The 21,977-nt window shown below is 38.5% G+C and overlaps 1 protein-coding gene across 2 annotated transcripts in view; it reads right to left on the bottom strand.

Annotated features, from left to right (window-relative positions):
- LETM1 (leucine zipper and EF-hand containing transmembrane protein 1) overlaps positions 825 to 21,977 on the bottom strand; it is a 28,773-nt gene continuing 7,620 nt past the window's right edge. For both annotated transcript variants that reach the window (XM_021393793.1, XM_021393792.1), the window contains exons 4-14: positions 18,595 to 18,738; positions 17,181 to 17,318; positions 14,397 to 14,600; positions 13,821 to 13,940; positions 13,206 to 13,337; positions 12,510 to 12,689; positions 11,734 to 11,877; positions 9,957 to 10,091; positions 9,205 to 9,395; positions 7,285 to 7,423; positions 825 to 5,749 (exon numbers count right to left, since the gene is read on the bottom strand). In XM_021393793.1, coding sequence (XP_021249468.1) covers positions 5,600 to 5,749; positions 7,285 to 7,423; positions 9,205 to 9,395; positions 9,957 to 10,091; positions 11,734 to 11,877; positions 12,510 to 12,689; positions 13,206 to 13,337; positions 13,821 to 13,940; positions 14,397 to 14,600; positions 17,181 to 17,318; positions 18,595 to 18,738 — 1,677 coding nt within the window. In that variant the 3' untranslated portion in view covers positions 825 to 5,599. The remainder of the gene's footprint in view (positions 5,750 to 7,284; positions 7,424 to 9,204; positions 9,396 to 9,956; positions 10,092 to 11,733; positions 11,878 to 12,509; positions 12,690 to 13,205; positions 13,338 to 13,820; positions 13,941 to 14,396; positions 14,601 to 17,180; positions 17,319 to 18,594; positions 18,739 to 21,977) is intronic.

Below are 21,977 nucleotides of genomic sequence, written 5' to 3'. Positions count from 1 at the left end.
TTTACACGCTCCAAGCCACCATATCTCCGCTGTTTTACTACACAGATGCACAATAATCCCATTCACCCTAAATAAGCCCATCATTAAAAGGAAATTTTAAAGCAAAAGCTTAGAAAGTAGCAGAGCTTGTTCCTTTTCAGCCATCATTCGATATATGACATTTGGCTTTAAGCAGAAAAAGCAAAAATCCGCAACCGACCCTCACCCATCCAGTCAGTCATTTTAAAAGCGTCTCAAGACAGGAAGTTGTTTTCAGCCATCTGCTGAAATTTATACTAGAAAGTAAATCCACATGTTTGCATATTCCCAAATCTGGCTTGAAAGAAGCCAGGAGACTGCCTACAGCACAGGCTTCTGCAGCAGGACCTCCCCATCGGCGGGGCCTGGCTCATCTCGGCTCCACACTTCTCTGACTGCTGACCACAGCTGGGCCAGGCGCGGAAACTTCCAAGAACAACTGCAACACAAATGATGGCTGAGATAGCGCCATTGTTTCCAAGGGACCACACGTGCACTGGAACACCTTGCTGACTCGGGCTCCATCTGCCTTCTCACCCAGGCTGCCAAAGCTCCAGGAAGAGGCAACCATAAATCACCAGCAGCTCTCAGATGTCAGATATGCTCAGAAGTCTGCCACAGACTGAAGTGAACTCGGTGAAGAACATTAAGAATACAGAGGAACGTACATACATCCCACCTCTTACCTGCCCTCTTCCATCCCAAACATTTTAGTTACAATACTCAGCTCACCACCGACCATCTCACGTGAGCAGCAGTCAATCCTGAAGAGTGAAAAGCAACAGAAAAAAAAGTAATGGACAGAGCAGGCTTCAAAATGATACATTTATTAAAACTAAACAAAGGACACAAGCTCCAATTAACTTAAAAATTTTATATTGCATTATGGCAAACACAGGACCAGTATGCTCAGAGCACAGACCAATAGTTTTTAACGTGGGCTGAAATTCTTAAACCCAAAAGTAAACCTTTGAATATACGTATAAAGAACAGAATATTGGATTGTTCTTTTAATTAAATACACCCAATAATTTCATATAAACAATTTTAAAGGATTTAAATACATGCTGAAGAAGCTGAAGTTCAAATGATTAGCAAGATATGCAGATAAAAAGTTCAAGAAGTATTTTGGAGCTGTATAAAAGATGCAACTTCTTCCCCCAAACAAAGCTTATAGTGCAATACACAATCTTGCCAAGAGAGCATTCTCAATCTGCATGCAGTCCTGCTGACAAACCACCTATTAAATTGGTTTTCTGGTTATTCACTTGCAGGCAGACTTACTCAAATCTCAGTAAAAACCATCTTTTGAGATGATGTAAGTTGGAAATAAAAACTTCAGTAAAATAGGTTCTATAACCTGTTATCATAGGGAAGAAATCATACTTTACTTCTCTTGTGCTGCTATTTTAAGCTTTTTCTATTTTTATTTATTATTTTTTTTTAATTTCCCTCTTTGGACAGATATAATCAAACTTAGACCCCACATGGCTCTGAAAATACTCCAACAATGGCTTTACTGATAACCCAACTCTGAGCTTAGAGGCTTTGCCTGTGTAAGTCACAACGTCACACAAATCTCATACATCTTTTAATTATCCAAACAAATATTTACATCTCCTGATTAAATATTCATTCAGGAATAAGTTCTGACCACTTACTGTACACTTGGAAGTCATCCTTTCTCTGAAAGTACTGTGGCTTCTGGGTTTTTGGTCAACACGAAAGACAAAGCAGGTTACCTGAAGCCAGGCCACAAGCCACCGACCTCACGTTGCCTGAATCACCCGTACAGAACTGTTTGTCAAGGCTCAGCACCGGGTAAGCGTCAATCACCAAGGGCTTCCTAAGCTTTTTAAGCTTGCAGAACAGCTATTAAAGTCTAGATGTCGTGGGTTTGCCTACTTTCAACATCAGAGCACGAGAAGAGAGATTTCCTGCAAAATGCCTCACTGTGGTTGATGCGTACATCACTTCAACTCTTCAGATAACAGGGGAAAGCTGACATTTGTGGCTGAAAACCATGCATTGAAATGGGTTTTCTGTGAACGATTAAAATTTCACAGTATGCCAAATTTCAAACCAGTCCAAAAGCTAAAAATGTTCAATAAGCATACCAGAATTGTTTTAATCAGTACATTCTTTGTAAAAGAAGAATCGGCTGCTTATGGCTCCCTTCTTATTTAGTCCACAGAAAATTTAAGTGAACAGCAAACACAAGACAAGACAAGCAACAATGTGTCCTAAGCTCCTGAACACTACATTCAGATAATGTAATGCCAGGTGAATTAAAGCTGCATGAAACTTAAATCAGTAAAGCTCTGAAAACAGCTTGTTCTGTTGCTTCCCTGTTTAAACTTGTATGCATTCAAGTCCGCACCATTCTTCAGCTTTTGCTACTGCATGAAAGCTAGCAGGCCATTTTAGTTAGAACAACTTGATGACATTTCAGGAATGTTAAAATTCTTACATGCTGCTTTCAAATGGAAAATATGCAAATGAAAAATTTAGTGTACTTCAAAGTCCATTAATTCCAATCTGTTACTTACACCATTTAAAAGTTTTAAAATTGTATTGTGACATTAGTTTTTGTCATGCATTTTCAGCTAAGAAAAAATTTTAGCCTCAAAGAGCACCTAGTGAAGTCCTATCTTCAAAATTTTCAAACTGATTTCATGCTGAAATCTCCAAGTAAATCCCACTTTATGAGAATAACTTGTTTGTTTAGGGGTACATTAATTGACAAGCTTGCATCGGTTTGAAATGTCAGCTTTGTCAAAGCAATTTTACACAAAAAATGATGTGTCAGGGGATGGAACAGCTCCCCTAAGAGAGAACTGAGAAAGCTGGGGCTTTCAGCTTGGAGAAGGCTCCGGGGACATCTGCTAGCAGCCTTTGCATTATCTAAATGGGGGCTATAAGAAGGGGACAGACTCTTTAGCAGGGTCTGTTGTGACAGGACAAGGGAAATGGCTTCAAACTAAAAGAGGGGAGATTTAGATTGAAGAAAATGTTGTTTTTTTTGTTTGTTTGTTTTTTTAACAGTAAGGGTAATGAAGCACTGGCACAGGCTGCCTAGAGAGATGGTGGATGCCCCATCCCTGGAGACATTCAAGGTCAGGCTGGACGGGGCTCTGAGCACCTGGTCAAGCTGTAGCTGCCCCTGTTTAGTGTAGAGGAGTTGGACAAGACAGCCTTTAAAGGTCCCTTCCAACTCAAATGGTTCTATGATTCCATAATTACAGTAACTTGCAGGAAGATCAGTCATATCGCTTACGGTAAGCAATCTTCCAAAAACGTACAGATTAATCCAAGATATGAGTTAAACACTGACCCTTTTTTCTAGAATCGTATTATACATACTACTGTACATTTTGCTTTGGAAACAACTGAATACAATGGTCCATTATCTCCAAGATGGCCATGGTGCCCATGGGGCAGGTGGAGTTGCTACTGCCTTGCCCAAACAGATCTGGGTGGATCAGCAGTACAAGGGCATGGATCTACTGCTTTTTGTGCATCCCCAGGGAGCAAGGATTTCTCAGCTTCTGGCATGGCAATTTGTCAGAAGTTATTCAGTATTTTTAAATACAGGCTGCTAACCATTGCTTTAAAAAAAAAGTCCAAAATGGATAAACAATTCTGGATATGGTTTTTGTCAAACCTGGCTTCTGGTAGAGCAGCAGGAGTAGCACCCCTGTGTTTAGCATACCCATTAGACTTTGGACAAACTTTGTTACCTGCAGACATTTGAAGTGATGCTGCTGAGCAACAGTTCCAGGGACTTGGTGACTGTATTATTAAAACTACCAAGGCAGATGGACTTCCTGGTCCGTACCAAAGTTTTGGCATTTCAGTAGAGGGAGTTGTTGCATACCAAGTCTCCTACTTTGGATGTTAAAATACCACTAAGGGATCACTGCCAAATCCAAAACAAATTCAGTTCAAGGCTAGGTTGGATGGGACCCTGGTCAGCCTGATCTGGTGGGGGACAACCACCCCATGGTAGGAGGTTGGAACTGGATGGTCTTTGAGGTCCCTTCCAACTCAAGCCATTCTATGATTCCATGACTACGCAGGCCCTGAGACTGTCCAAACACTTTTTGTTCCACTAACTTCAAATGAATTTTTACAAATAATTTAGCCAAACTCAATAAATACTGAATGTAGAGTCATGCTGAAATACACTTAGGAGTCAATATTTTCTAGGAAAATATGCAACTACTATCAAAAGCACTAATTACTAACTGCCCCCCTTCAATATTGCTGTGTACAGCACCACAAGATGTGCTCTCTACAGTGTACACAAAATCAAGAATGTTCATGTAATTTATAATACTGGATGCAAAATAAAAAAAAAAACAAACAACCCAGCTGGGTCAAGCCCTACCTCTCGTATTTTATCACAAATTCGAAGAATCAGGGAAATTCAGGCTACCAGGAATTATGAACATCCTACAGGTGGTGTATTAGTTTTGAATCTTAAAAATTTACTACTAAGGACAGCCATTAATGAGTAAACTTTGACCTACTGTCAGTATTAAGTCAAAAGACTCAATCAATTAATTAGAAAGCCAAAGTTGTAATCAAAACACTGCCAATATCAGACAGCACTTGCTGGCTGCACAGCAAGGAAGGTCATTTGATGAAAGCATTTAAGTACTTTGAATGTACCCGGTAAGTGATGTTACACCTGAGATGACAACTGAGAGGTAAGAACTAGTTATGGTGTAAGTAACTGTCACACAAATAACAACAAACATGCCTCCCTAACTGCATTTTAAAAAAATATACGCGAAGAGATCACAACTGACATTTTCCCCTTACAGTTAATTTCATTTTGCTATTTAGACAAACACATTATCTGTTCTGAAACTATTTGAAAGGCTCCTGTGATTCCAATGCTTTAGTAATTCATGGAACTCTAAGTAGAAGTGACACGTCCTACTCCCTGGTCTTAATTTAAGGCACCCATATGACACAAACTTCATGGGAAGTTTCAGTTCTAGGGAAAAATTAATCCTATTTTCCCTTCAGCAGAAAAAAAAACAGATTTATAAGTGATTAGAACGTCACATTCTCTGTCAGTGAGGCAACAGCTTGGTGATATTCAGCTTAAATAAAGCTCAACCTAAAGAGCTACTACTGAAGCCACAGAATCTTCACTAACAGGTTACAAAAAATGTGATATTGTGACAGAAGGGAAAGTTTGTATTAAATTCTGCAAAAGCTAGAAGGTAGAAGCAGAGCAAGGTTGGGCCCCATGTAATGATGAAAGTAAATAAATGAGAAACATTTTTGGATCACTGTACCACAACAATGAGTGCAAATACATGATTTTGTGGGCAGGAACACTGCTGAAGCAGCATATTTTGTTTTCATCTGTATGGAATGACAGTAAATCACTTCTTTGATGAATGGAAATTTCATTCCATATGTCAGAAAACATATCTATAATTTATTACTAGTATCAGCTCAAAACACTTTCCATAATCACAAAAGCTCCAGTAATATGTAGCCATTAGACACAAAGATATACACAGTTTTGGTTACAGTTGGGCTTTGCTTCAGATTCTGAAGCTTAATTCTTCACTTCTGCAGCTTCTTTATCATGCTTTTCCTTTGCTTTCTCCTTTTCTTCCAGTTTTTCTTCTTTTTGAAGCAGTGCCATAATCTCAGCAACCTGGCTGGTGCCAATATCAACGTCTTCTTTGTCAATTAATCCTACTACCTACACAAACAGGTGAATGAAATTTAAAATAGCATTTTTATAATGTAAGACATTCTTGTATCTTAAATTGTTAAGAAAAAAAGTAGCCACTTCTCTCACATTCAAGAGTGGCTGTTTTTTAGCCTACAGGAAATAAATTCAAATCACAACCACTGCCTCATACTTGGAATATTCAAGAGCTTTAGCACACAAAGCCGTATTTTAGAATATTAGTAAGACGTGCCCCTTTATTATACCCACTTCAACAGAAAGCTCAGATTCAGTGTTTAGTACTTCTGAAACATTACTTCGAATCTGCATCATATGCTTCTCTTTATTGAGAACACCTACTGTACTAAAAAGGTATACTTTTACAAAAAATGAAGTGAAGAGGTAGGTCTTTTGGAAAGCAAAATGAAAAAAAAAATTAGCAGGCATTTCCAAATTCCTTTATAAAGTTTCTTGTACAAAATAGCTCTTGACATGATCAAGTTCTCAAAACTCCTCATTATTACGTGTAGAACTCAGGAAGTTTATTTTCCCTGTATTGCTAAATATAAATTACTGCCAACAGTTGTTCAGACCAACAGTGAAGGCCATCATCACCAGATCACTTCAGTACAGAGAAAGAGGCGTTTCAAAAGGTTGATACTGCATTTTTTAGCTGGCCATAGTGTTCTACCTGCAAAAACTACTTCTGTATTGAGTAAGAATGTTACTTGCAAGGAAATAAGTTTCAGGACATCTCTAAAGTAGAAGAGAAACAAGAAAACAAAGGAGAATGCAGGGGCAACCTCAGAAAAATGTGAATTGAGAAAAAAGGACCAAAGCAGGCTAAGAGGTATCTGGAAGTACAGTATCACATAAGGAATAGAGTATCCATGAAGTACGAAATGCCTCTCAAAAGCATTAAGACATTACTTTAAAAGGAGCAGAAATAGACAGAATGGCCAAATTGTCTAGCAGTAGAAGTAGTGGCTGATAAATCTAAAACATATATGATCTGAGTTCAGTCATTTACAATGGATCTAAATAGCAAACAATGGTCTGATGTCTTTCAACCACAGGAAATAAAAGTCATAATGAAATATTTAAAGTATACATCCATATATGTTGAAAAGTTAGTAATACTGAAGTAGTTCTTTCAAAACTCCTTTCCATCCTCACTTCCATTCTTCAGTAGCATAACAAAATTATCCTATGTGTGTTTATATATACAGTATATATACAAATATATATTAAAAATACATTATTCATATATATACACACACACACCATTTTACATACGTAAGGAAAACCTACAACTTTAAAGGTAATACAGGTAACAGACATAGGATAAGAATCATCGTCACCCTCTGAAACAGCCATACAAATTCTGAAGATGACAAGAATCTTTACTTGATGCCAGTGAAGTTTTTGGAAGCGTATTGCAAATAGGCAGCATCAAGTAAAGATTCTTGCAAAAGACATTAAAATGAATTTAAGTCAGAACCAACATAGGCATAATATTTGAAGAATGACTAAGCTTATTTTCTTCAAACAGTCCACAAACTTACCTTAACAACGTTATCTATATCAATTTTGCCATCTTTGTTTTCGTCTAATGCCTCTGCAATCCTTGTTAGTTTCTCCTCTGGAATCTTCTGGATTTGTTTCATTGCATTAATTAGCTCAGCAATACTGATGAGGTTCTCCCTAAAGAGGAAGCACAATCTGTATATGGCAAACAGTTACTCCATAGGAGTAAAAGGCACAAAAGACAAGCACTGAAAGTCACTATGTTGCAGGTCACTTGTAAAATATTAAATAATCATTTATAATTCTGAACAGAATGCAAAAAAAAAACAACCCACCAACATTGAGTTACTGATCAGCAAAGCAGATTTCATGCAAATCCACAGAATCTCACACTTATTGTTTCCACATGCTGTACTGCACAAATACAAGTCAAAAAATTTTAGTGTATTTTCTGTAACTTCCTCCATAGTACATATAATGCCCTTTGCTTTTCCCATTTATCAAAGGTGCACTGTTATGTGTTCATCATCCTTTTGAATTTAGGAGAGGCTGGTCAGTGTGAAACACAACAAGCAGACAGAGGAGGGAAAAAAACCCCACCAAAACACCAAATCAGAAAAATATCAGGAAAACAAAAACAACCAGCTATCTGCTTTAGCAACTTGCTGTTTCATTAAAATAGGCTTCATTTGTTCACACAAAGAAATACACTTTGTAGAAGAAAGTACTACAATTCACATTATGACTACCAGATTTCAGATATTTTATTTTTCAGAGTGCCATTAAATGCCCTGGACTTCTTGTTTCTATGATTCTTGATGGCTGGGTATTGACTGCACTGACTTCAAGGTTTTCACAACTAAGCAATGTTTAAATTTACCACTTTAAGACACAGAAATCATTGAATGGCTTGGGATGGAAGGGACCTTGAAGATCATCTAGCTCCAAACCCCAGCCATGGACAGGGTTGCCATTCACTACATTAAGTACAATGACATCTAGTGCTAAAAGCTGCTGTATTTCATTTTTAATTTATAAATTCGGATGGTTTTGATTAACAACTCCCTGTAGCACCTTTCACGTGGCCTCCTTAATCTTACGCAAAATCTGAAACGAATGACTGCTTCCCCTGGGGACTGGAAGAAAACAGCTTGGAAGGAACTGAAAGAAAATCCTTATTTTGGTTTGGGTGATGTTTTTTGGAAGCTGGGAAGCAAACAAACTAGATGAATACTGCGTTTACAAACACAAATTGAAAAATTCTGTCACAGTTTATCTCCATCTCAGTACTCATAACAAGTAACATATGACTGTGAAACGTGATTGCTTGAAAGACCTTCCAGTAACATCAACGTTTCTACAGGTCTTCGTAAATTAAATTTGAAATGAAAATTGTTAGCTTTTAGTTACGATAAGAGACTTAAATGACGTCTTCAGAAAGGAGCCATGTAAAATTATCTCAATTTCCTTTAAATGTCCTCACATTTCTCTTCAAAGAGATATCTCCTTGCACCTGACAAAACAGATTTTATTGCCATTTTTTCTCCCGATATGTCCAGCGCTGAAGCAGAACAAAAATATGCTCAAATTGTTGCATACTGTTTCAATTAATGACACAAGTCAAACTCACTGCTCTAGTAGCATGACTGAAAGCACGATTTCACCTGCATCACAATTAGGCCTACATGCATGAAAGAGATGGGGTTCTGAAAGTCAGCGTGTCAAACAGTATCATACCATCAGGCGAGTGTCTGAGCAAAGTATACCTCTTACTTACTTCAACCATATTTAACATATTTCAGAAAGAGAATCTACAGCAGTTTAGTTGGTTTTTAGAATAAACATTAAAATTCTGAACAACTTGTTTGTAAGTCTTTTCTACACCACATACACATCAGACAAATGCACAACTTAAAGTGAACAGTCGGAGAGACATTCAGTGCTCTCAGGTCACTTACCCAGCAGGAGGACTATCACCTCTATCCAGCTTTACATCCACCGTCTTTTCATTCGTCTCTAACTCATTAATAATTTTGTCAATCTGACCAATCATCCGGTTCACTCTTTTGGTCAGTCGCTTGCTCGCCTTTGATTCTTCCACTACTTCTTCCTGGCCAGCTTTAGAGAGCTCCTTTATTTCTTGCAAATCCTAGAAGAAATGGTGAGGAGGAAAAACTTTTTGCAGGTCTGAATTTTCAATGACGCTGCAGTCTAAGAGATTAGCTTTTCAAGACAGGCACCATTTGGAAATGAAATGCAAATGAAAAGACATACAAAGCCAAAGTGAAATCAGAACCAACTCTTAACACTGTAGCCATTTTCAGGAATTCTTTAAATGGTATTTTCCACAACCTTCAAGAGATTAAATAGAACTCCTTCTAATTAACTTAAGACATCTAAAGTATTGACATTATGTTTGATAAGGAAGAACTACAGCATGTTCAGCACCTGTTATTCTGGTCACACTGGGAATAAAAGTAGGAACAGGACTCTCATCTGAAGGGAACCACTCCACTGATTTTAACTACTTGTTTAATGTGTTTAAAGCCTAAAGCTCTGCATTGTCCCCTAAAGCAGTATAAAACTCAGCTACTCTGCTATCAAATACAAGCTAACAGGCATCCAAGTAAGATAATCTTTAACTATGTGGGTCATTTATGCTAAAACTGAGCAAGAACATATATGTATTTATTTATTTAAGAAACTTCACCTCATTATACTCCTGGATATCACCCTTCAATTCCTCAAGCTCCTCCTTTTCTTTTGTTAGTGATTTCTTTTGTTCCTGCAGCTTGTTACAAGCATCACTCAACATGTCAATCTCCTCCTTAGTTATTTCCTCACCCTGCAACAGAAGAAGAAAATACATACAAGTTAATGAGAGATACAAGTGTGGTTTTCCTCAAAAATTCCAAGATAGGAAGGACACGCTTCAGGTTCTTCATCCCTGTTCAGAGCCAACACAGTATAAACTGGCATTCCGAAGCTAACACACAGAGATCATAAAGGCTAAGAGAATTAGCTTGCCATGGTACTTTTTAAGTACGTTAGTATTACGTTCAGGTGGTATGATTCATTACATGGGTTTTGGCTCTTTGAAATCCTGTACATAGTTGTCTCATTAAAAAAAAAGTTTTACTTCCTTCTTTACTGAATGGAAAACCTGAATAACTGAAAAATGACTCAGACATCATATACAGGAAATACTCATTACACAGAAGATTTTGCAGAGCAAAGTTCAGGACGTTGAGCTGAAACAAAATGATCTTCAAAAGCTTTTGTAATAATATGGATGAACATTCAAAGTATGCGAAGTCTATTTGCCTCTTGAAATGCTAAGAATAAAATGGAACCCCCAACAGAATACATCAAAAATACAATTTCAAGAATGATTCGCTAAAAGTGCCAAAATCCCAAGACAGGAGATCCAGTTAGTGCACTGCAAAAATCCTACCCAGATACCAGCTTTTGACCTGAAGGAAAAAGCTCTGAACAGCCATATAAGCAGAGTACAGAAAGACGTGTATGCAAAGGTGCCATAAACAAATAGAAGGATGATAAGCTTCCAAGAAACAAACACAGAATGTCACAGCCTGTATATTCAGCCCCTTTAACAGCTCAGTTTCAGTGCACTGTTACCCATACAGACATCAACCTTGCTTCTGATTTTAACTGTAAAACAACAACAAAAAAACCTCACCTCCAAAAAAACAACTCAACAATCAGAAAGTAGCTCAGTATGAAAAATACCTCTGCCTCAAATAAAATGAAACAACTTCAAGAAGTCAGTAGTCTAATATACAACCCCTTGTAACAGACATGGCATACCAACGTGGAAAAAAAGTCTGAAACAAAATGTTTAGTTCCTTTAATTATTCAACCTTGAATAATCTTTTAGTATTCCTCAAATTACACTGTTACCATTAGAAACTGCTTATTAAGCAAATAATGTTATGCTAGTAACAGATAATGATGTTGCCCAGGAAAAATAGAAGATGGTACAACATTAATGTACCCCAGGGGTACACTGTTTAACACTTTTTAATTAATGACCTCCGTGATGGTGCAGACTAAACCATGTTAAGCTATGCTGAAGAACATATTAAAGAAATGGTGGGAAAGTATACTAAGAATAGTTTTCTAGTGTACATACAGTACATACATCTGTTTATAAGAAGTAGTAAATATAAATCTAGTCCAGACTAGTTCAAACTTTGGAAAGTCTAGTTCCTTGTTTAATCCTTTAGTCTTATCAACATCCTTAAAAGGAAAAAAAAAAAACCCACTCACCTTTACCTACTCACATCTACACCTTCCTCACATTAAGTACACATGTAATAAACATACACAGACAGCATGTCTACAGCCAGTGGAAATGGCCTCACAAAATATGCATATTACTTTCAGTAATACAGAAAGGAGATATTGAATTTTTTTGTGCCAATTTCAGTTTCTGCACCAGCGATAAGAATTTGCAGTCACATTACCTTAATGCCTTCCAGGACGGGTGCTGTATCTTTCAGCGTTTCCATATCTGCTTTTGCCAGCTCTTGTTTGCTGTCCACAGCCATCTGACTTTCTTTAACTTGCAGAACAGCTGGTTCAAGATCTACTGCTGATTGCACTTCTTTCTAAATTTGACAGACCCAAGAAGTTTAATTAAAACAAAGATAGCATTATCTGTATTAGCACCAGCAAATAATGTTGTTTTTTTTTTTAAAATACAAATAATTGCCAAAGTAGATGCAGACATTTTAATGATAACATTAAAAACCTTCAACATATTGAGTGATTTCATGCTAAAATGCCAAACTGCATTTAATGGACTGTGCCTGTGTGCACACGAGGCTTAATTCATGCAGTAAGCCAGGCCAGCAGCTTTTATGCACAAGTGTTACACCAATGATATTACCTGGTTAATGACAAAAAGGAAGAGCCCAAATCTAAGAACAATCACAATTTACACTAAGGAAAAAAACAAGAAAATCAACCCAAAAATTAAAAAACAAGCAAAACACAAACTGCTACCACCTTTGCTAGATGAATAAGATGTTTTATCACTCTGATTAAGAAGAATCAGAGATATGTGATACAGTGAACCCTCCTATACTGCACTCTATTTTAATATTTTCCCACATTTTCCATAAGTGAATTTAAAGTCTAGTTTCTTGCGGACAATGCCCAAAACATAGACAATCACACACAAAGTGATAATGTTTACACCACTGACATTTATTTCTCAGTAGCTGAGAACAGAACTTACCATGGCTGCAACCTGAAGAGTTTCTTTGGCTTTCTCTGCGGCTTCAGATATTCTTTCCATCTCTTTTTCTTCATTTTCTTTTCTGATGGCTTCCTCTTCCTGAAGTGTTGCCTCCAGTCGTGCTTTGTTATCTACCTTTTCACCTTCAACTTCTGCCACTTTGACTTGTGCCTCTTTGGCCTAAAAGTAATGCAAGAAGTACATAAAAGACTCTGTAAGTTGATATACTTCATTATGGTCTGAGAAATCCCATCCCTACATGAGACTGAATTCATCAAGAACAACCACCAGTATTCAGAAAAAAATAAAATCCATAGAGTAATTCAAACATTACCTCCATCTCTTATGAACCATAATTAACACAGCAGTGGAGAGCCTACACTCTATCTCAGCACCTTTATGTTGCCTACAGCATAACTAGGTACAAGTAAGAGGTGTATGCTCTACCTTCCTACACTACTACTTTCTGCCCTTGCACAATGAAATAGTGCCTTTCATTTGCCTTAATCAAAGCCATCCACAGCAAATTTCCATGTTTTAATATAATTTATGTAAACCTCCCCTTCCTTTTTTTTTAAAAAAAAAAAAAAAACACTTCTCAAGGAAAGGAAAGAGACCAAGAACATTTACTGCTCGAAACAGATATTCAGTGATTATACTGCACGTTCATTACAGATTGTGTAAAATCACACTTACAACACTCTCTGGTAGTGTCTGAAGTGTTGTTTTGAGCTGATCAGCTGGAGAAAGGGTGTCTGGAAGATACATGGCTCTGGATAAAATGAGCAATGAAGTAGGGATTTCCTGGTTCAAGTGCAGATCTAGCCACTATAAACGAAATACATAAAACAGAAGCCTTCAGCTTTTAGAAATCTCTCTCTTTTTACAAATCAACACAAGCATACACAAAAGTGTAAAAACTAATTTTTTTAAAACCACTAGTTATGGATAAATATCCTAACACAGGAATTACAGGCTGTAACAGTAAAGAATTACAGTAATTGCATTGAAGAAGCATTTGAAGAAGTAAAGAATACTTGTGAAAGTATTTTGTTTCATACGCATCTTCTTCTGAATCAGATAACCAAAAGATAACATTTCTTTTCTCCAAGATTTACCAAAAGAAACGTACTTTATGGAGTAATACAAATAAATAACAAGACAAACAGGCAAAACTGACAATGTATTTTGGATGTGTTTAAGGTTTAAATCATCATCAAAACATTATGGCCCAGTTAAAGCCAGGATGATAACAAAAATCAAAGTTAGGAATTAAAAGTAAGTCTGTGTATTTGGTCTTAGAAAACGTACCTGTTTAAGCTGTTCCCTGAGACGCTCTTCTGTCACACCAAGGGCTCTCATTCCTCGTGCACGACAAGCTGCCTGCAGTTCTTTAACAGTCAGGCTGTCGACTCCTTCTTCAGCAATCATCTGCCCAAAATGTAAAATAAACTTAAATACGTAACTGCTCAAAACTGAAGAGCCATCAACGTGCATTCAGAAGTCTGCGTTTTTAAAACAGCCACTAGAGGCTGCTGTGGTAACACAAAGCAGCCTCCACTCTTTGTAATAAACAGAAGTGAACATCGCACTGCAGTCAAATCTCTTCCCAAGTTCTTATTTCTCATCAGTTCCTTCACGAACATTTCTACAAAACTGTCATTTTTCTCTGTCATATGATTGATTTCATTGCAATTAATGGTAGATAAAACGGCAGTTTTTTCTTTATAAACAAGGAGACAAAATTTTAAGCTCTTCAAGCCTTTTTATTGCAAGTTAGCTCAAAACAAGAAGAGGAAAATGCCTACAAAGCTATATACGTACACATATTATTTTCTCTTCTTACATGTAAACATCATTAAGAAGTACATATTTAGAATGACTCACTTTGTCATCTGCTTTTATACTTCTCAACCTCATAGTCAGCTGGAAGCGGAGAAAGTTATTTGTCCCAATTGACTGAAGTTCCAGCAATTTACAAAGTGCCACCAGCTGAGGCCTGGTTAGATTGTCCAGAGTCAACTCATCTTCAAACAGTTTTGAGAACCTTAGGATCTCCTCATTACTGGGTCTTTCACCAGTCTCCCTGATCTGTAAGAAAAACAGAGATACAAAAAGCTTTTTGAAACAAGTCTCACAGCTGGGCATTATTTCGAACTTGTCAGGTACACTGCATCAGTTTTGCTAATAGGAAATGCGATGTAAGGAAGGCATAGAAGAATTTTTTGCTTCAAAAAGTACTTATTTGCTATAAAAGGCAAAAGAATGGTGTTAATGGTATTAACAGTTTCCAACAGCAATGCTTAATATACATTGCTAGATAAAACCCATCAAAACCAACAATTGGATGCACGCATACACTAAGGAGTAGCTCCCTCTGAATTGGCATTGCCTTGAGATAACTCAAAATACCTGAGAGGATAAATAGTTGCTACAGGAGTCACATGGGCAAGTTCTCTTTCTGGTACCATACTTAGTAAACATAAAAATGCATTGAAAGCACCATCCTCTGCAGATATACCGAGAAGCACACTGTGATTTCAAATGGCAAAATTTTGGTGACATTAGCGTCCCTACGAAACACTAATTTTCACCTACGTAAGCTCTCTCCACAACTGCATTTGCTTCTAACTAAAAGAGGGGAGATTTAGATTTGATAGAAGAAAACTTCTTCTTTCCAGAGAGGTGGTGGATGCACCCATCCCTGAAGACGTTCAAGGTCAGCCTGGACGGGGCTCTGAGCACCTGATGGAACTGTAGGTGTCCCTGTTCACTGCAGGGGAGTTGGACTGGATGGACTTTAAGGGTCCTTTCCAACTCAAATGGTTCTATGATTGTACAGAAACGGAAAAAAGCCTATTTCCTGAGAGCGCATATAAACTTCATCATGAGTTCCAAAGCAAGACTGGTAAGTTGTGGAATTCTGAAGGAAACATGTTATAATTTGTGGCTTCTAGCAAACACTTCACCTCAGAAGCAGCATAAGAGAACAGCAAAAAGGTGGGGAAACGTTTAAACTTTTTTTTTGTATTTCTTATTACAGTGAAATGACATCAGTAAAGTTCATCTCTGTGGTTTAAATGAGAAAGTTACGGTCATAAAAAACACACCCACACATAAGGAAAGCAGAGCCTGAAGCTTCTTTTTAGTCATTTTAGTCATCACAAGAAGTTGGAACTCCCCCTAGCAAATGTGGAGTGATACACGTTAATTTCCATAGAAATCAACCTTTGAATTTAAATTCTTAGTAGTTGTTTCAGACGAAAATGAAATGCTCCAAATATGAATCATAGCAGTGGCGTGCTTCCCAGAGTCTGCAGACATAAGGACTAGTGGCATGCTTCAGCTACTAGTCATTGTAACTAACCAACTGAGATTTTCTGCAGATGAAAAAGAACAGAAACAAATGACTGCAAATAGGTTTACAAGCACATGGCCTTTGCAAGCAGATACTTGCACAACCTGTCAGCAGCACTACCATTATCTGAGGCAACCCATTTGCTGCCATCGACTTATTACCCCATCTTCTAACAACTTCTCAGCACTCACAAGTAGGAAAAGCTCAAGCTTGAAAGCTCCCAGGTCTGAAATACCCAGTTTTGTGCCTTTTTCAGTGCAAAAGGCAAGTGCTCCTTGTTTTGCTTAAAACTCTCAGCCATGCTCTCAGCCTCTGATGATAACAGATTACACTTACTTTCAAAAAAGCACCTGGCAGTAGCAGATGGTTATTGATTTGACGGCCCCATGACTACAGAAATCAGAAACGCGCATGGATGGAGATGAATCCTATGCTGAGAAGATTTCAGAAGATATTCTTCATCTCCCCAGAGAACAGCTTACTTTGAACTCAGTGAAAGGAAACACTAACAACCTAAAGACGGTCAATTTTGGAGGCAGATATCTGACTCAGTCTTTGTTCCAGCAACTGCTTGCTAACAGAGAAATTTTGTACCAAACATATCAGCAAAATCCCAAGTTCTAGTCATTATCATGAAGGATTTCAGCAGCACAGAAACTATGTTTTTAAAATAACATTTTTATAGATGGGACTAAATATAACAAAAAAGTGCAAGTTTTACACTTACCCCACTGAGTTTTAATCAGGTAATTATGAAATAACAATTTCTCTTCACATTTTACACCAAGTGTTCACAAAAACAGGCCAAAAACTACATGAGCTATCACTGCACGTGTTACCACTTCAATGCTGGAATTAACTAATGAACAAAGAGAGAACAAGAGAGGAATGTCCCCTCCCTGAAGCATTCAAGGCCAGGCTGGATGGGGCTTTGAGCAACCTCGTCTAGAGGGAGGTGTCCCTGCCTATAGCAGGGGGGTTGCAACTAGATGATCTTAAAGGTCCCTTCCAGCCCAAATCATCCTGTGATTCTATGAAAACAAGGATTAGCAGAAATTTACTCTCTCCTTAATTCTAGGAGTACAAGGACCAGCAAGAACAGCAAAGCTAAGAGCAGTGAAACTTCAGCACACTGAACTACTTGTAAAAATAAATGTATCCTAAAGGAAAGATTACAGCTTACTCTTTCAAATCCCGTGGTACAGGTAACTGATGGTAGATAAAGGGGAGGGAAGGTAGCTGCTAACTTCCATAGAGCATAAATATATTTTTTACAGTAGAAATAAAAAAATGCTTTAAAAAAAGACAATTACCTTTTGAAAGAACGTTGAAAAATCTTTTGTAACATTTCCTTTAGCTGCCTTATTTTTTAAGGCCATCTCCTCAATTGTATCTTGAAGGAATTTAGCCAATTCAAGCTTTACTCTCAATTGTTTCTTCAATCTTTCCTCCTGTTAGAAAACAAAAAAGGTTGGTTTTTAAAAGCCTCATCCAGAAATACCTGCACTCAAATACCACTTCTGCCCTCAGACAAGTTATCTGTACTTCTGCTGTAACACACATCACAAGAAGATATGTACCCAAAGATCACCAAATCACACTGACAGACAAGCTGATCAGCTGGAAGCTCCACGAAGCACAAGGTGCAATGCCAACAGTGATGTACAGCTTAAGGCCTCACCTGCTACTGCTAACATGCACCCATCCAACTAGTAACAAAAAAAAAAAAAAAAAAGAAAAACACACTAAGCACTTACACATACAAAAAGGAAAACCAGGATGCCACTGGTTCACTACCAAATGTCAACAACAAAATCGTCAAAACAGCAGGAAGACAGACAAAAACATTCACCAATACTGAAGAAAAATAATATCTAGTAGTCCAAACAGTAAGTCATCTTTGATAATAACCTAAAATAAGTGTTGGATGCAGCTGAAACATCGTTTAGGTCAAATACTAGAATGAAAAAATACTCAGAACACAGTTAGGTCTACACTAGATCATTTGGAGTGACCAGCATTAAAATCCCTCTCAGTCTTACATAAACACATTTTGAGTTTTGTTGCTCACCGGTAACTTTTGAGCATTATTTCCTACTTTTATTTCATAAAATAAGCAGCTTTTTTTCCTGTTTAACAAAACAATTTTCCGTATATATGACAAAACAAGGAACTGAAACGCTATTCAGCAAATACTGAAACACAGCTTACTTTAAAATCCTGATCACCTAACCCTACTGAAATGCGTAGCTACCAATAATGCTCATGGAGATTTTTCCATTCCCTATCTCTTGATAAGTTATGTAAAGTTTCACTTGGGCTTAAAATATTTATTTAGTAATATTATGGTATGATTTTATATAGCAATATAAAGCTTTATGCATCATTAGAACAGCTCAATATCAATTGAATATAAACTGCCAAATCTTCTTGCTGAAATTTTTATAGAGTAAAATAACTTGTAAATTGTGATCTGGACTACAAGAACATATGCGTTTTCCTGCCCCATAAAATAAAAACAAACATGAACCACTGTAATGTTTGTTGCTTACAACAACGTATTTTTCAGAAGAAAAGGCTTCATCCTACCACCAAGAATTAAATTACTGCTTTTATTAATGAGATTCTACAAACAGGTACAGCGGGTATAAAATATGTTCAGATAACGTTCACTACGTAAGCTTAAGTTTTTCCAAACGTCTTCCTGGATCACAAATTCAGACTTACCTTTTTAGATTTTGTCTCAAAAGTAGAGGGAAGCATATTAGGGAACAACTTTAGAGCTACTGGAAGCAGAAACTCCATAAATGGGACAACAAGAAAAACGAGGAAAGGAACCAAGCGGAAGAGATCAGCGCATATTCGAAGAAACTGGAAGAAATAAGTGTACAGATAAGCAAAGTTTCATACATTTATTTTAAAAATATTTGATATTATCAGCTGCCTTACCACTACCACATGCACATATTTATTTGCTGGAAAGGAAATTTAAAATAACACAAAAAAAGTAGAATGCGAAGAAGTCAGTCAGTTTCTGTTATCTTTTTCTTAAAGCTACTTTATGCTACAGAGCACCCAAGTCACCAGTTTTCAATTCCATGGAAAGCATTTCAAAACCTTCACTGTGTCTCAATAGGATTATTGAGCAAGTATCTCATTTAAACCTCTTAAAAGCACCTGAAAACAGGAGGTGGTCACTTGTTGTTGTTAAAGCTGCTTAACCTCTTTTATTCATCTTTATTTGCGCTCCACCACTTCTTACATGCATGAGCTGCTGTGGACTGAGTGATCAAGAATAAAATGAAAGACTCCTCCCTTCTGCCTTACAACAATTGTAACGTACATTTAAATCCAGGGTAATGAGCTCTGCTTGGTAGAGGGATTTTTGTTGGATTTTTTTGTTTTTTTTTTTTAAATCATGGCTTATCTAGGGCAGTAGTCCTCTGCAGCAGGCAGATGCGTTAGTTACTGAATTGTGAATGGCCAGAAATAAATATTATCCTTTTGATTTCTGCACAGCCACAACTGCATGTATTAGGCTGTACAGTCTATAATCAGATTTTTACAACTCCGAAGCTTAATAATTTGGTTTATATTGGAGAAGTGTGCTGTTCGACTAATCTCATTTTATAAAGTAAATAACCAGTTACTAGGAATAACGTCAGTTTCTAAATCAGAGACTGAAGGCCAGAAGTGCATTACTGCCCCAGCACTGTCAGTCAACACTATGACTTAATAAACACAGTTATGACTGGCAAAAAATAGCAACATAAATGCTACTACACAAGTAAATATGTTTCCCCTTGCGTCCCCTCCCCACAGCCTGTGCCAATCCAGAGTGCAACAGCAACAACCGTTACAGGCTGCACGTTGCTATAGAACGGCTTTGCTAGAGCACAAAACCAATACAGCTTTAATCCATTTTCTCAGCATAAAACCATCCAGAAATCTTATACGCAGTTTGAGCACAAACTTCGCAGATGTAAAGGCGGGCAGTTTTCTTTGTATATAAAAAATTCAGTTTCCCAGAAAGGAAGCTTTGTCCATTGTTTACAGATTCAAAGGCATTTCCATTCACTCCAACAATAGCAGATAAATTGCAACCAGAGAGTTCAAAAGGATGTAAGGAAGTTCAGAAGAAAATGTTAAGAGTCAGAAGACCACAAACATTTTCCCTTGGAAAAAAACGTCAAAAAAAAATACAGAACGCAATACACTGCTCCTATTTCTACCCACTCTCTATATTTAGATACTGAAGGTATTCATCTAAGATGAATATCAAGGGCAATGAGAACCAAGGGCAAATCTTGCCTGACCAATTTGGTGGCTTTCTATGATGGAGTGACGGCATCGCTGGACAGGGGAAGGGCGATGGATGTCATCTTCCTCAACTTCTGCAAAGCCTTTGGCATGGTTCCTCACCACATCCTTCTCTCTAAATGGAGAGGTATGGATTTGAAGGATGGACTGTTCAGTGGATTAAGAACTGGCTGGCTGGTCGCAGCCATAGGGTTGTGATTAATGGTTCTATGTCAGGGTGGAGGCCGGTCACGAGTGGTGTCCCCCAAGCGTCAGTCTTGGGGTCGGTGCTCTTCACAGAATCATAGAATTGCTCAGGTTGGAAAGGACCTTCAAGATCAAGTCCAACCGCAACCTAACCATACTGCTCTAACAACCCACTGCTAAATCATGTCCCCGAGCACCACATCCAAATGGTTTTTAAACACATTCAGGGATGGTGACTCAACCACCTCCCCGGGGAGCCTGTTCCAGTGCTTAACAGCCCTTTTCTGTAAAGAAGTTTTTCCTGATATCCGACCTAAACCTCCCCTGGCACAACTTGAGGCCATTTCCCCTTGTCCTGCCACCTGTCACCACTGAGAAGAGACCAGCTCCGCTCTCACTGCAATCACCTTTCAGGTATTTGAAGAGAGCAGTGAGGTCTCCTCTCAGCCTCGTCTTCCCCAGACCAAACAGCCCCAGTTCCTTTAGTCACTCCTCATAGGGCATATTCTCCAAGCCCTTCACCAGCCTTGTTGCCCTTCTTTGGACCTGCTCCAGCACCTCCACGTCCTTTTTGTACCGAGGCACCCAAAACTGAACACAGTACTTGAGGTGGGGCCTCACCAGTGCCAAGTATAGGGGCAGGATGACTTCCCTAGTCCTGCTCACCACACCATTCCTGATACAAGCCAGCATGCCATTGGCCTTCTTGGCCACCTGGGCACACTGCTGGCTCACATTCAGCCCACAGTCCATCAGCACACCCAGGTCCTTTTCCGTCAGGCAGCTTTCCAGCCACACTTCCCCAAGCCTGCAGGGTTGCCTGGGGTTGTTGTGACCAAAGTGCAGGACCCAACACTTGGCCCTGTTGAAACTCATACAGTTTACCTTGGCCCATCGATGCAGTCTACCCAGGTCCCTCTGTAAAGCCTCTCTACCCTCAGGCAGATCAACACGCCCTCCCAACTTGGTGTTGTCTGCAAACTTACTGAGGGTGCACTCAATCCCCTCATCAAGATCACTGATAAAGATGTTGAATAGAAGAGGCCCCAGCACCAAGCCCTGGGGGACACCAGTCGTGACTGGCTGCCAACTGGATTTAACTCCATTGACCACAACTCTCTGGGCCTGGCCATCCAGCTAGTGTTTCACCCAGCAGAGCGTACGCCCATCCAAACCATGGGGAGCCAGCTTCTCCACAAGGATGCTGTGGGGGACATTTTCAACATCTTCATCAATGACATAGATGATGGAATCGAGTGCACTCTCAGCAAGCTTGCAGATGACACCAAGCTGAGTGGTGCAGTCGATACAGCAGGGGGAAGGGAAGCCCCAAAATGCATGTAGACCTTGCATTTAAGCCCCAAGTCAAGCTGCGGCAGCATAGTCCTGGATCAGCTTACATAAATCACGGAGCTGCACTCTGCATTAAGAACAACTGTTCTGCACAGAAACCAAACACAATGGTGTGTGATTCCACATATTGCTTGGCAGTAGCATGAAGAACTTGGAATTGCTCTGTATCTGCTGCTACAGAGCATGTACTGCAGCACTCCAGTCTTTACTCTTCTGCAGGACAGTAGGCTTTGCAAAGCCAACACATATGC

This window comes from Numida meleagris, chromosome 4 (genome assembly GCF_002078875.1).
Source record: "Numida meleagris isolate 19003 breed g44 Domestic line chromosome 4, NumMel1.0, whole genome shotgun sequence".
Taxonomy (NCBI): Eukaryota; Metazoa; Chordata; class Aves; order Galliformes; family Numididae; genus Numida; species Numida meleagris.
Note: the sequence above shows the minus strand (reverse complement) of the source record. Positions and strands in the feature narration are given on the sequence as shown.